The sequence below is a fragment of the Haliotis asinina genome, chromosome 11, assembly GCF_037392515.1.
Source record: "Haliotis asinina isolate JCU_RB_2024 chromosome 11, JCU_Hal_asi_v2, whole genome shotgun sequence".
In the NCBI taxonomy this organism is placed as follows: domain Eukaryota; kingdom Metazoa; phylum Mollusca; class Gastropoda; order Lepetellida; family Haliotidae; genus Haliotis; species Haliotis asinina.
Genome location: NC_090290.1, coordinates 14,318,882 through 14,333,252, shown reverse-complemented (window position 1 = coordinate 14,333,252; position 14,371 = coordinate 14,318,882). Strand labels below are relative to the sequence as shown.

The window sequence follows — 14,371 nt, the reverse complement described above, 5'->3', positions numbered from 1 at the left end:
AATAAATTGACAAAAATTTCGCTCGTCATCCCAAAGATCCGGACTTGATTCCCCATATGGTAAAATGCTGAGAAGTTCATTCCAACACCTGTGGCATATAAAATATTGGCAAGGTGACTTAAAATAGAACTCAGTCACTTGTCAAATGCGAGTGACATTTCGTCAATGTCGTAAGTATGCAGATTTACTTAAACCACATCACGGCTGCTACAGCTTTGGTGATACTGTAGATCTTCATGTCTAGACGAAACCCAAACCTACTATCTCGAACCTTCCGCACCAAGGTCGCCAAATGGAAGAGTCTCGTCTTGAACCAGCGGACAGTCATGGTAATCATGTACTCATGGAAACAAATACAGGAACGTATGAAAGTGCAACTGTTTCTTTATTTACTTCACACGCAGTGGAATATGTACCTTGTGAAGTAATCTGGAAAAGAATAAATGAACACTTGTACTTTCACATGTTTCTTTGTTTGTTACCTGACTCGATGCTTTAAAGATACGTCATCCTGTAGCTGAAATACATGTACTTCTAAGTGCACTAAAGTAATAAACAACAAACACGTATGAAGGTCAAGCCTTTGATATCTGCCATTGTGTACAACTCTCAACAAATAAATTTCACCTAAACACATTCTTTCTCTGGTACTTAAACCTTTGTTTTAAGTGAGCGAGGGAGCAAGGTTTCACTCCGTCTTTATTAATATTCGAGTGCGTCTTTTTGTAAAAATGAGTTCAATAAATTACCCCTATGTGGAAACCCGGACCCAGAACTTCGGCGTAACGAGGGAACGCTTTAACCACTTGGCTAGCGAATCACCCCTTTTATTTGACCTGAATATTGCATGACTCATCTCACATGAAACAAACAAAATCCTAAAGTATCAACACGAACACATCCGTTCTTGATCAGTAATCTCTTGTTCACTAGTGGTTTGGGAAATGCTTCTGTATCAGGGCACAGGAATGTCGAAACTGATGCTCTCTTTAAGTAATTGAAACACCATCAGGTTGAAGATAAGTCATCGATTAAAAAAGTAAATTAATCAGAAAATGGCAAAGCTTTGAAGGCTGCGCTGAAAGTGCTATCCATTACACATCGATACACATCTGTCTCATCTAATTTAATTGTACTGGTTATCTGTCTGTAGAACGTTGCTCAAAGCGTTCGCAGCCCTAAGACGATCGTAACTCCCATACTATAACATAGACTTACGACAGTCGTGACTCCCATACTTTAACATAGACTTACGACAGTCGTAACTCCCATACTATAACATAGACTTACGACAGTCATGACTCCCATACTGTAACATAGACTTACGACAGTCGTGACTCCCATACTGTAACATAGACTTACGACAGTCGTGACTCCCATACTGTAACATAGACTTACGACAGTCGTGACTCCCATACTGTAACATAGACTTACGACAGTCGAGACTCACATACTATAACACAGACTTACGACAGTAGTGACTCCCATACTTTAACATAGACTTACGACAGTCGTGACTCCCATACTTTAACACAGACTTACGACAGTCGTGACTCCCATACTGTAACATAGACTTACGACAGTCGTGACTCACATACTATAACACAGACTTACGACAGTCGTGACTCCCATACTATAACATAGAGTTACGACAGTCGTGACTCCCATACTGTAACATAGACTTACGACAGTCGTGACTCACATACTATAACACAGACTTACGACAGTAGTGACTCCCATACTTTAACATAGACTTACGACAGTCGTAACTCCCATACTATAACACAGACTTACGACAGTCGTGACTCCCATACTGTAACATAGACTTACGACAGTCGTGACTCACATACTATAACACAGACTTACGACAGTCGTAGCCCAACGATCGCTTTGAGGGACGCGACTCTGATGGAAGCTGATCTCACCAAATAAAGTACATCTGGTTCTCCGGCTTGTGTTAAATACGTTCAATCAGTTTGCTTCAGTCTGCACAGAAGGAGCTAGTATAGTAGAAGATCTTAAGATATAACCGTTTAACTTAAGCCCTGGCCGACTTGAACTTAAAACGCCTCAAGTTTTGTCCGTATCATGCCCCATTTCAAATCAGATCTTCCGATACGATATGTCAATGGCTCAGTCCAGATTACTTAAACCACATCACGCCAGCCCAGAGTCGCTCATTTCCGTAACCCTAAAACGTCTGCTTCCGCCCAAATACTGTCGCCAATATGCATATTTTTTGCGCGTGTACTGTTCATCTGTGTTTATTTTTTTAAAAATTAGTTTTGTATCATCGAAGCTTTTTTATTGATGGGCTTTGTACTTTAGCGATTTCAACTAATGCTTTTTTATAGCAGTCTTTTGAAACATGTAGTGAAACGGTAAGGGTAGCGATAAGTGTGAGTGAGTGAGTTTAGTTTTACACCGCACGAATGAGCATTGCCACCATGTGCAAATGTGCAAACGGCTGCACTCGTCACAATACGCAGACATCTGTGGTCGTTCTTAATGAGTGAGCGAGTTTAGTTTTAGTTTTACGCCACAGTCAGCAATATTCCATCTATATGACGGCGGTCCGTAAATAATCGAGTCTGGACCCGACAATCCAGCTATCAACAGCATGAGCATCGATCTGCGCAATTGGAAACAGATGAAATGTGTCAGCGAGAGTGACCACCCGATCCCTTTAGTCGCCTCTTACGACAAGCGTACCGTTCCTAATGACACCATACTACCAGGTAATAGGTTTCCTTGCCCTTTATTCTCGAAACGTGTTCATGTCTGACAACTGCAAGCTAGGATCTTCACATCACGTAGCACTCTTGAGCTATTGATATCCATACGTCAAATACCGTCCCGGTTTACGATGATATCGAGTCCCCACAAAGATCAGCTATTGTCAGCTGATACTCAAATTGTCCTGGACCCTGTGGTTTTACTGGGACTCCCGATAACAACGTCCATTACCAACAAATTAATTGAGGATTATTTTGATGATAAAAGGTTAGGTTTCTAATTTTGGTTTGCCGATCATGTCTTGGCTTGGATTGGTAACGATATCTTCAACGTGTCATTGATTTCACTGAAATGAGATGTAGCGTTCAAACCTGAAATAGCTACTGTAATCAATTATTTACACAGTTGCATGACTAGAAACAATCCAAGTTCGCACCCGCTTCTTTATCGAGAATCCAAACTCTTATCTCATTCTGACTTGCGTGTTACTTAAAAGTCTGTTACAAGAGATTGAGTTTACTTTTACGCATGTAGCATTACCAGAATCACTAACAATCCGTGGATGTAATTATTGTGACCTACATGTATATGTATTTAAATTCCTGCAAGATTGTAACCATCCCTGAATATGATTCTTCAAAGGCATTTAGAAGTTGGCGTAGCAATACAGGACAATTTTTATGGAGTTCATTTCAAGACGTTTCGGAGCGTATCCCTGAATAGGTTATTAGCATTTGTATAAAATTCCCCTGAGGGGTGTATAAATCTGGTTTAAGTGAGAGCACGTAAAGCCTTCGCATAATTACAGAGACGCACACGTCAACACATGCTTGTGTACCTTCTGCGGAGAGACATCTGTGAGCACATGATTGTGTACCCTCAATGGAGGCCCCAACCAACACATGCTCATTTACCCACCTCGGAGGGGCAATATATGAACACATGTTTGTTTACGCTCCATGGAGAGGCACATATCAACACATGTTTGTTTCCTCTATAGAAAGATACGTATCAACACATGCTTGTTTACTGTATATGGAGAGATACACATATCAACACATGTTTGTTTCCTCTATAGAAAGATACGTATCAACACATGCTTGTTTACTGTATATGGAGAGATATACGTATCAACACATGCTTGTTTACTGTATATGGAGAGATACACATATCAACACATGCTTGTTTACTGTATATGGAGAAATATACGTATCAACACATGCTTGTTTACTGTATATAGAGAGATACACATATCAACACATGATTGTTTACTGTATATGGAGAGATACACATATCAACACATGCTCGTTTACCCTCTATGGAGAGATGCATAGCGACATAGGCTTGCTAACCTTCAGTCAAGAGCCCATATCGACACATGCTCATTTACCCACCAAGGAGAGGCAATATACCACAAAATGCTTGTTTACCCAGTATGGAGAGATACATATGAACACATGCCTGCTTACTCTATGGAGAGACACATACCGGCACATACTTACACTATATGGAGAGGGACATATCAACACATGTTTGTTTACACTATGTGGAAAGGCACATATCACCACATGCTTGTTTACAAGTTGCGGGGATACACATGTCAACACATGCTTGTTTACACTCTGTGGACAGACACACGTCATATCGTGCTTGTTTACGCTCTATTGGGGGGGGGGGGGCACATGTCAACACATGCTGGTTTACTCTCTATGAAGAGGCACATATCAACACATGCTTGTTTACACTCTGTGGAGAGGCACACGTCATATCATGCTTGTTTACACTTTATTGGGGGCACATGTCAACACATGCTTGTTTATTCTCTATGAAGAGGCACATATCAACACATGCTTGTTTACACTCTGTGGAGAGATACATGTCAACACATGCTTGTTTACACGTTTCGGGGAGAGACATGTCAACACATGCTTGTTTACTCTCTATGAAGAGGCACATATCAACACATGCTTGTTTACACTCTGTGGAGAGATACATGTCAACACATGATTGTTTATACGTTTCGGGGAGAGACATGTCAACATATGCACATGTTTGTTTACTCTCTATGAGTAAACGTTCCTGATGTAAAATATATCTGTATATGTTTATTTACATTCCCTTTGCTAAATATGTCGAAAGCTACGTGTTTACGTTCTAGGAGTAAAATACAGCATGTGTGTTTCATACAGTCCAGGTTAAACACTTAGAGATTTTTACAAGAGCAAGTGATTTTAACAAATCGAGTGTGAAATTTTGTATTGCCCTAGTGAGAGCGAGTTTCGTGTGAGTCATATGACACACTTGCGCGAGCATAAACAATTTCTTTAGTCAAAAGTTTATTTATGTACATTTGTGCAGTAAAACAGGATGAGGACGTGACGGTCTGCTTCACTGACGTCATGTTCAAGTTTTTTAATGACGTTACTGGCGACGTCACAGAAACATTTGTTGCTAGTCAAAATGGTATGCGCACATCTATACGACACTGATTATGTTTCACCATATGGGCTATAAATTTCAATGCATGTTTGGTGGGCAATATATCGGTCATGCTTCTTTATTTTCATGTGAACGACGATATCAGTATTGCTCGTTTACGTTACATATGTACAGCACATCAACAATTAATTGTTTTCATTTCAGGATTTCCGGTGTTGTTGATAGTGGCATGGGTAGTCGCTATGACACAGATGTATGTTGCAAAGTGAGTATTCAGATGTTTGTTGAAAATATTGTAACATTAATGTTTTGATGTCGATTAAGAAGGACACTCGTGTTGTATAAGTCTTTTGTAACAAGACCGAGCGCAGTATTTTATTTAATACCCAAGTCTTGTGTGCATTATATTTACCAAATAGCGCAGTTTTGTTATTTTTGTGGTTTCAAAAAGAAACCGGTTTCGTAAAGAGGTTACGGAAGAGGATTGTACAGTAGTACACTATTTGTATGACGTCACACTGCACTGACGTGTGCCCCTTGGAAACCCACAGTAAACTACTCCGTAGCACCCCATTTCTTGGTTTGCAGTTGCTTCACTCGGCTAACATCACTGCTGGAAACATTCTGTTTATGTTTTTAGGACGGACATAATGTTTCAGTTCGACTTAAAAAGAAACAGCGACACGGCAACTTTCACAATGTTTACATTCCCACAATGAATATAAGTTGTAGAATGAATGAATTCACGTGTTTTTTATGAATGAAAAAGCAGTTACGTCACAACGTGACCTAATCGGCTATCTAATCAAATCGTTAGAATCCCATCTCAAATCGTTACGACACAGGTCAACGCGATATGACACACGTGCGACGTACGAGATTAGAATGCACCCACCCATACGTCGAACACGTGTGTAATAAATATGTATATCGCCTGGTGTATAAGCACACGTGTATAATTTGGACGCTGAGGAAGGTCCCCTTAATTACTAATATGACTCTTGTATTTTTCAGATGCTGGTATGCATATTATTATCTAAAAATAATATGGATCATTGAAGCGCCCAGAGTAGCAGTAATAGCTGTAAGTACAAAGGACGTGGTGTATGTACGAAGTGTGACATGAAATTGGGGTTTAACCCACTTTAATCCACGTGCGACAACTCGTCCGGATTTATACATGTTTCTTTATCTTATCATACCAGGCTTACTGAGACACCAGGACAGATTTTACTTGAAAACTCACACACGATCCGGCATGAAATGCCGTTAGCCATTATTGCTTATGTGTGTAGCAAGGGGATTGAGCCACCCTTTGCCGTTTAACGCCACACTCAGCAATATTCCAGCCATTTGACGGCAGTCTCTGAATAATCCAGTCTGGACCAGACAGTTCTGTAATTGACATCATGAACATCGATCATATAATTAGGATACGCTGACATGCATCAGGCATATCAGCGAGTCTAATCTCCCGATATCGTCGCTACATCTTGCCACAAGGATGTGTTCGTGAAGATCTGTTCTTAGGCTATCACAATAGCAGTGAGACTTGTCTGTAACTGTTTATAGAGACATGTGTTATTATGATTATGTTGGGGTACAAACGTAAGGATTTTATCATGTAAGTATCAGACAGATATTATTATTTGATATTTGTGTTGACATTTTAACTGGAAGGACATGTCTGACCTTAAGCTGTCCATGGAAATGTCACCGATATGTTGATGTTCCAAATACATCCTCGCTGCGTATCAGTTGATCCCCTCAGATTTTAACGCTGCGTTATTTTGAGACATATAATCCTGCATACTCAACCTACTTTTTATATAAGAGCTAAAAACACCTTTCCATCACTCACTCAAAAGTCTTGTGTGCCATTCCAGCTAAACATTAAGCATGTGAAGACAACAGTTGTTACTGATGACAACTTCTTATTGTGAAGGGTCATGAAGGTGAATGAAACAATTATGAACAGACAACTATATATGAACATATTGAAACAACAACAGTATGACAAAGGAAACTAGTAGTTAATAGGTGGGTGGACAAGGGTAGAAGCCAGGGGTTGTTAATCCAGGCATGATTGGTAAGATAAATAAATGGAAGCCATCGAAGAGGGTGATAACTAGCACTGACTGAGAGGATGGAGAATAGGATGGACAAAGGGAAGCCAGTGAGTGTTAAACAAGGCGTGGTTGATGAGGTAACCGTGGTGGCATATAACAAGGTGGTAAGACAAGAAGTGGAACTGGGTCTAATAGTAGCATGTGCAAGGACAAAGAGGCCAGTAGTGATGGTGAATTAACCTAATATTAATAAGTCCCTGGTCACGACTGATTGCTGGTTGGCTTCTTATGTCTTTATGTGTATCACTTCTAAAAGCCCTTCAAAAACTCCATTAAGTATGTGTTATGACCGACAATGAAATGGAACTTTGACGCAATACAAATGCTCTTTTCGATTCTTCTTCTTCTTCTCCTCCTTCCCTCCTCCTCCTTTCTTCTTCTCCTTCTTTTTCTCCTCCTTCTCCTTCTTTCTTCTCCTTTTTCTCCTCATTGTTCTTTTTCTCTTTCTTCTTCTTCTTTTCTCCATCTCATCATCATCTCCTGCTTCTCAGTCAAATTATCTTAAGTGTATTTTCTCTTTTGCAGGTCAATTTATTATTCCTGTTAAACATCATCAGAGTTTTAGTGATGAAACTGAGACAAAGCCACACGAATGAAGCAAACAAAGTTCGGTTGGTACTTCAGTGTTGTTGCGGAATGTCATTTTACTTTGTCGTTGAAAATTTATGATTACATCAATGTATTGGATACCTGTGTTGATTCAATTAATCTTTGTAGAGGATAATTTGAGTAGTGTCTGTTTCCAACCAATGATCTGATAATGGTACTGAGATTGATGAATTTCTTACCATATTAAGTAATGGATATGTGGGAAGCACATTGAGTATAGAAATGTAACTTGTGTTGCAACATATCCTATTAGTCATAGTTGTTTTTTTTCAAAGTGCATTGCATTTTATCAATTAATCCTGAAGTGCATTGGCCTGCCTTAGTGCTGTGGGTTTCCATGACACCTGTCGAGTTTGGCATCCACGTGGGTGGACAAGTCTGATCTTGATCCTTCTTAAATAACATTCTGGTGTGATCCTGAAGATGTATTTCAGAACGCAAGATGTCTGTCACAAGTATTTGTCAGATGAAAAACGTTATAAACGTTATTTAAAAGTACAATGTATCCGTGTTCGTACTGCGTTGTACTTTTCAAACTGCATTGGACATAGTTCCATATACCGTGATTATAAGAACGTTAACGCTGTGCATACTAAAATATGATATGGCGTGATATTCAGTAATGTCTTTCAGTAAACATTATTGTAATTTCAGTGTGAAGAAGTTAATCTACCTCATTTATCCAAGAAATATGTCTACATTTAAAGTAGCGTTTGGAAAACAGTGCTGACTCCCACTCGTTTTGATCCATTTCAAATACAGACAGGTGGCATTAACCAAGAAACAGACCTAATTAGTGATAAAGTTCTCTAAATATCAGCGTCGTGTCGCAAATGTTTCCTCTCAGTGATCTTATACATCATATAACGATGAGGTGTTCTCATCGATGATTAGTACGCGATATGAAACTGAGTACGTCTGTCCATGGCCGTAATGAAACAGAAAAGAGTAACACTAATGGTAATATATTAAATAATTTCCTCATCAGCTATTCCGGTATCTGTGAACACAAACATTTTACCTGATTGTCTCAACTCTGTTCCCATGTTATCCGACTGAAAGAATTTCTTTTTTACCTGTGTCAATAACCACTTTGCTGTCTTCAATTTTCAGAAAAGCAGTGAAGGCGGCAATAGTGCTGTTACCGTTGCTTGGTATAACAAACTTTGTGGTGATGATAGAGCCCAGTCATGATAACATCATCAAGTTCGGTGTGTGGGCGTTCAGCGCGCATTTCCTCATCTCATTTGAAGGTTTCTTTATCTCGCTCCTTTACTGCTTCTTAAACGGAGAGGTAAGTTAACTACTTGCACGCTCTCACTGTATGTCCATATAGGTTGCTCTTCTTGACCGTTTTATGTCATCCTTCATCTTGATTGCAAAACATCTTGTGTGATGATATCCATGGTCCATGACATTGGGGACAGAATGACTTTTTATAGAAGTAAACATTCAACTACAATTGAACACAATGTCATTTTGAATTAATTTGCATATAATTGTAGGATTTTAAAGAATCGTATGGGAACTATTAGATCGGTTTAATGAGTGCACTTGTAATTACTCATGAAGAACAAAAGTTTATAACTGTCTTTGATTCATCTGTCAGCTGTGTTTTTATATTGTCATTGCACAATATCACACTTGCACGAGTGGTTTATCGACTTTAAAATTTAGCACTCCATACAATAAACCACACATTTTTTTCATTTAACATCGTACTTTCTACATGTGTTTTAATGTCATACGTATGGTGTAGGTTATATATGTACAATATATAGCAACAAAAATAAGGATAAAATCAAGAAACATTTATTCAAATCTGTTCTGTACTAAGAAATTTTTGCAACTGAATGTTGAAAAACCGTTATTATGTTGTTTTGAGGTTTTTTTCAAATTATGTATGTGTGTTCATTCTGTACATATGCCGTAATGCAAAAATTCAGTATAGTTGAACTCCATTAATCTGGATTTTTTCGTTTCGGAAACCTTTTTCGACACTTCATCACATTATTGTGTTTAACTTTACAGTGTCATGGATGTGTTGCTTCAACTTAAAACTGATGCATTTTTCAAAAGTTTCAGAATAGATGATTTCATTTGTTGTCTGATTTGAAAAGAACAACATTTATCATTCCAATATTAATGAACCTAGGTGCAAATAACCCTACAGAGACAGTTATGTCGAAGATACCCAACTTCTGCATCACTCGACTATTCCACGGTAACATGGCGAAACGGAAGTAACAAGGTACACAAGAACTGATGGCGTCCCACCCAAATATACATGACGTTGCCTGGCTAACAGCATGCAGCACAGATTAGGACATGCGCAGTCTAACTCTCAAACTTTGCATTCTTGTGTTATATGAGCACCATTGCACAGCATGACTTACCTAACATGTATCGATTTGGTACCACAGTCAAACGATTTCATGTAATATTCAAGACTCAATTAACTTCGGGTTGTCCGTTCTACGAGAGGTTCCAAATCGAAACATTGATCAGAAGGCAATTTCATTACAGTTTGATCAGTATTGTTTGTTTGATCAGAAATGTAATGAGGAAGAGGGTTTTTCTTTTAAAAAATCAAGGATGCAGACTTACTTGGACATGCGATGTACTGAATAACTTGCGAGAGTCTTGCTGTTATTGATTTGAATTACATGACACTAAAATGCTTTCAGATTGTGATTGAAATTGCCGCTGAAATGTACACGGGATAGCATTGTAGACTAATGGATATTGACAAGTGTTTCTATGGCAACAGGTACGAGTGACAATTCGGAGGCACTGGGAGAGATATCGACAACGTAGGCTCATACATACATCAAGCTTAAGGCGCATGAGCAGATCACTTAGCATCTTTACATCCTTCAGCGAGGTGTCTCATACCTCTGCGTCACAGGTACATGTGTACGTAAAGTCATTACGTCACCGATACATGAGCACATGATCACATGATCACACTTTGGCCATTTTGGTTTGGAGTTGATATGTTTTCAGCACTACAACAAAAGGCCCCAGTTTAAGTTGCAAAAGAAAGAGTGGCCTAATAGGGATTTGTTCGTTACGACCGAAAACACGGGTTCGACTTCTCAATGACGTGTGGTAAAATGAGTGAAACACGTTCTGCACCGAATTCTGAATGGCATAGAGCCCAAAGTGACCAGTCTCTTATAAAGTCATTATATAGGACATGGGTGATCTTCACAGGTATTAATGCTACAGTTTGCTTCACTCTGCTCGGTTGTGGGGATTTTTAGACACCATTCGATATATTATTTAATTATCTGCTTGTGAAAAGAAAAAGAGTTGACGAGAATATTCAATACAGTGGAACCGATTACTGATATGTCGTTCCATTGCCACCTCAAACATTTTGGAAGACATATTTTGGCAGCAGTTGAAACTCGTTTATCCAGACGTACTGCAACAGTATTTCCCAGTGTACGGATTCTGGGTTAACGGACACGGCTAATACGGAATATGAGATTTATTTAAAACTGTAGCGTTCAACTTACGTACGGAAGGACAATCCAGGTCTATCTAATTTGGTTCGTAGAAAATGTGGCATAATATTTTAGAGTCGTCCTCGGTTTTCGAATAAGCAGCTCTTATCTTTATGTTGTTCCCGCCATTTTCTCACGAAAACGTAAGCGGCAAATATCACGCGAAAACGGTAAGCAGACACTATTAGTACCACTGGAAAACAAGTCCCCGTTTCAACACGTTTCATTGTCGATCGAACGTTTGTTCCAATAAGCCTGAGCCTGTCCCCAAAAGTCAAATGAAGTGCTGTTTCTTTTAAATCTAAAGAATATTTCTGAGTGCTTATTCTGAATGGAGGCGCTGAGTTGTGAAATTTGTCAGATTGAATGATTGAAACGAAACTAGTCTGGTTCACAGTCAGCTTTCGATGCACAATAACGTGGAATTACCTATAAACGCGCTTGTCTAAAAATAAACACTGCTATAACCGGAATTTTGGGGGGATTATGTTTATGAACGCCTTGGAGATTGAAAGCGGCACGGAACAAAGTATAGATAAAAGAGCCACCGAAACCGAGAACGAAGAGTACGACCCACATAACTAGTTTGTAACAGTCTTTACAAACTGCGATGAACAATGTATTTATTCACATTTTTTTCATTCTTACAACACATTCTTATTAGCAATATTTTTTTTTATAGCATCACACGTTTTGTTTTAGATAATGTTTGACTGCTGCAGAATTAGAAGCACATTTTGAATGCTATGCTACCAATATATTTACTCGTATAGTATATTTGCATGTGACATTTATGGTATGTGATAATGCAAGTTGTTTTGTCAATGAGTTTATAATTATATAATTTGCCGACTGTTAGTCTTCGTGCATGAAATTATGCATGCATTGCACATGTTTTACCAGTTTACAATCGTGTATTTAACCAGAAACTCTGGACCAAGACTGCATGCTTGCTTGATACATTACTTTAAACAAAACATTTTATTACGTTTGTTCAAACATGATTTGAAGCTCATCTGAGTAATATCTAAAACATTTACCTCTATTTCTTATAAGTAGGTTTATTTGTGAATGGTTTGTTAGCATATCCTTTGCCAGTATGCCCATATTTAAGTAATCTTTCATTTTATGCATCATTCTGAGACAACCTGATAAAACATGTATGAGAGAGGTATACGGACTGCACTCAGAGTGTTCATTACCGCCAATTACACCTAACACTGGGTTAATATAGGTATCTATATAGCATGCGTAACGTAAATATGGTTGAACAGTAAAACGAATAGTATTATATTGTCTATATTTTTCGACAGGATGAATGCATTCTTTCTTTGCTGTAGTATATATGATGCTGTTAAGATATCCCACTGCAACTACTCACATTCTAATTCTTGTTGATTTCAGAAACAGAACCAAACCGCAGCCTCCATGACAGTAAATGGTCATGTTCAACCTTTACTCCGGGAACCCTTCACTAAAAGAGTAGGGGCTGGTGCCCTGGGAGTAAGGAGAGCGATATTTAAAGACAACACTGACAGCAAACAAAGTGTCCGAAAAATAACTAATCTTGGTGGATTTAACGGTGCAGAGATCAACGAACAGCGGATATAGGATAATCGATAATCGATACTGCAATATTGGTTTACACTGATTTGAAGACGTGTGGCATTGTCACTACTTATTCTGTATATAGAGACTGGAAGAAAACAGACTTGACAATAAATGAATTGTTTGTAATAATGAAGACAAGCATACGGGCAGGTGACTGTGATACTGACAGAAAGAGTGTGAGCGTTTCAAGGACTGTTGAAAGTAAAACTTTCCAGAAATGGTGAATGTGATGGACATTCATTGAGCATTTGACTCTGAGGGCTAAATGGAAACGTGCTGGTGTGTGTGTGTGTGTCAACACTGACCTTTCAGAATAAAATGATTTCTTTGCCGTTGAAACATTACCCATTTGAGGTGGGAGGAAAAACTGCCAAACGAGCACAAAGAGTCCACGTTTTCTTAAGGAATGGACAGTTTGGATACAACTGAAGTCGTACACTATCAAACCATAACAATACCCAATATGCCGAACAAGTACCTCAGAATGGAAATGGTACGAGGAAGTCTATATCCGCACGCAAGCTTACTCATTCTAAACCAGTTACACTCTGGATGTCTATGAAGATTGCAACACAAACAATATTTGAAATTCAGTTTCATAACGTAGAATATATGTCTGGTTCTGTTGACAAGTATCGAACACAACCAATAATACGTCAATTACATACAACTACTATTAGCACTTCAAGTTCTACAGCGAGTGATACAACTACCTTGTTAAATCATAACATGGGTGACTAGAATACAAACTACATGCTTCCAAGGTAAAAGAACAACCCTTAGAAATCAAGATCTGAGACATCTAGCACATTAAGCCTTTAACAATGAAACTGCATTCCTACAGCATTTGGCACTACGACCAATAATTTGGGAAATTATTATCTGCGGAATTTTTTATGGCCACTAACAACAACACTTCATGTTCTTTCGGAGACGGTTCAGGAACCGTGTAGAAACACGCGTACACCGTTACCAGTAACACTTCAGGACCCTTCAACGTTGACATAACATATACGTACAATCCCCTGGGAAATCAGTGTCTGCATACAATTGGCACCTAAATTTACTAACAACGAAAATCCAACCGAAAATTGGCAATCATGATTCTACGACAGTTAACACAGAAAGTTAAAACATAAAATAAAATAACAAAAAGTACTATATATCAAAACAGGTGGCACATCAACCATTGGTAATCATAATCCAAAAACAGCTGATACAGGCACCTATTAACATTTGCACTGTGTGTAAAAATGTGCAACAACCCCCACTTGAAATAGGAAACCATATATTCAGACACAAGCGACAATAACTCTACATTTTGTCGGAATCTTG

At 38.6% G+C, this 14,371-nt stretch overlaps 1 protein-coding gene across 5 annotated transcripts in view; it reads left to right on the top strand.

Annotated features, from left to right (window-relative positions):
- Positions 1 to 13,367, top strand: part of LOC137256326 (PDF receptor-like) — a 114,593-nt gene extending 101,226 nt beyond the window's left edge. For 3 of the 5 annotated variants that reach the window (XM_067794089.1, XM_067794090.1, XM_067794087.1), the window contains exons 8-13: positions 5,380 to 5,440; positions 6,190 to 6,259; positions 7,830 to 7,915; positions 9,027 to 9,207; positions 10,684 to 10,821; positions 12,830 to 13,367. In XM_067794089.1, the coding sequence (XP_067650190.1) occupies positions 5,380 to 5,440; positions 6,190 to 6,259; positions 7,830 to 7,915; positions 9,027 to 9,207; positions 10,684 to 10,821; positions 12,830 to 13,036 (743 nt within the window). In that variant the 3' untranslated portion in view covers positions 13,037 to 13,367. Of the gene's footprint in view, positions 1 to 5,379; positions 5,441 to 6,189; positions 6,260 to 7,829; positions 7,916 to 9,026; positions 9,208 to 10,068; positions 10,165 to 10,683; positions 10,830 to 12,829 lie in introns of all 5 variants that reach the window. The other 2 variants (XM_067794088.1, XM_067794091.1) reach the window with 2 other exon arrangements.
- Positions 13,368 to 14,371: the final 1,004 nt, after the last annotated feature.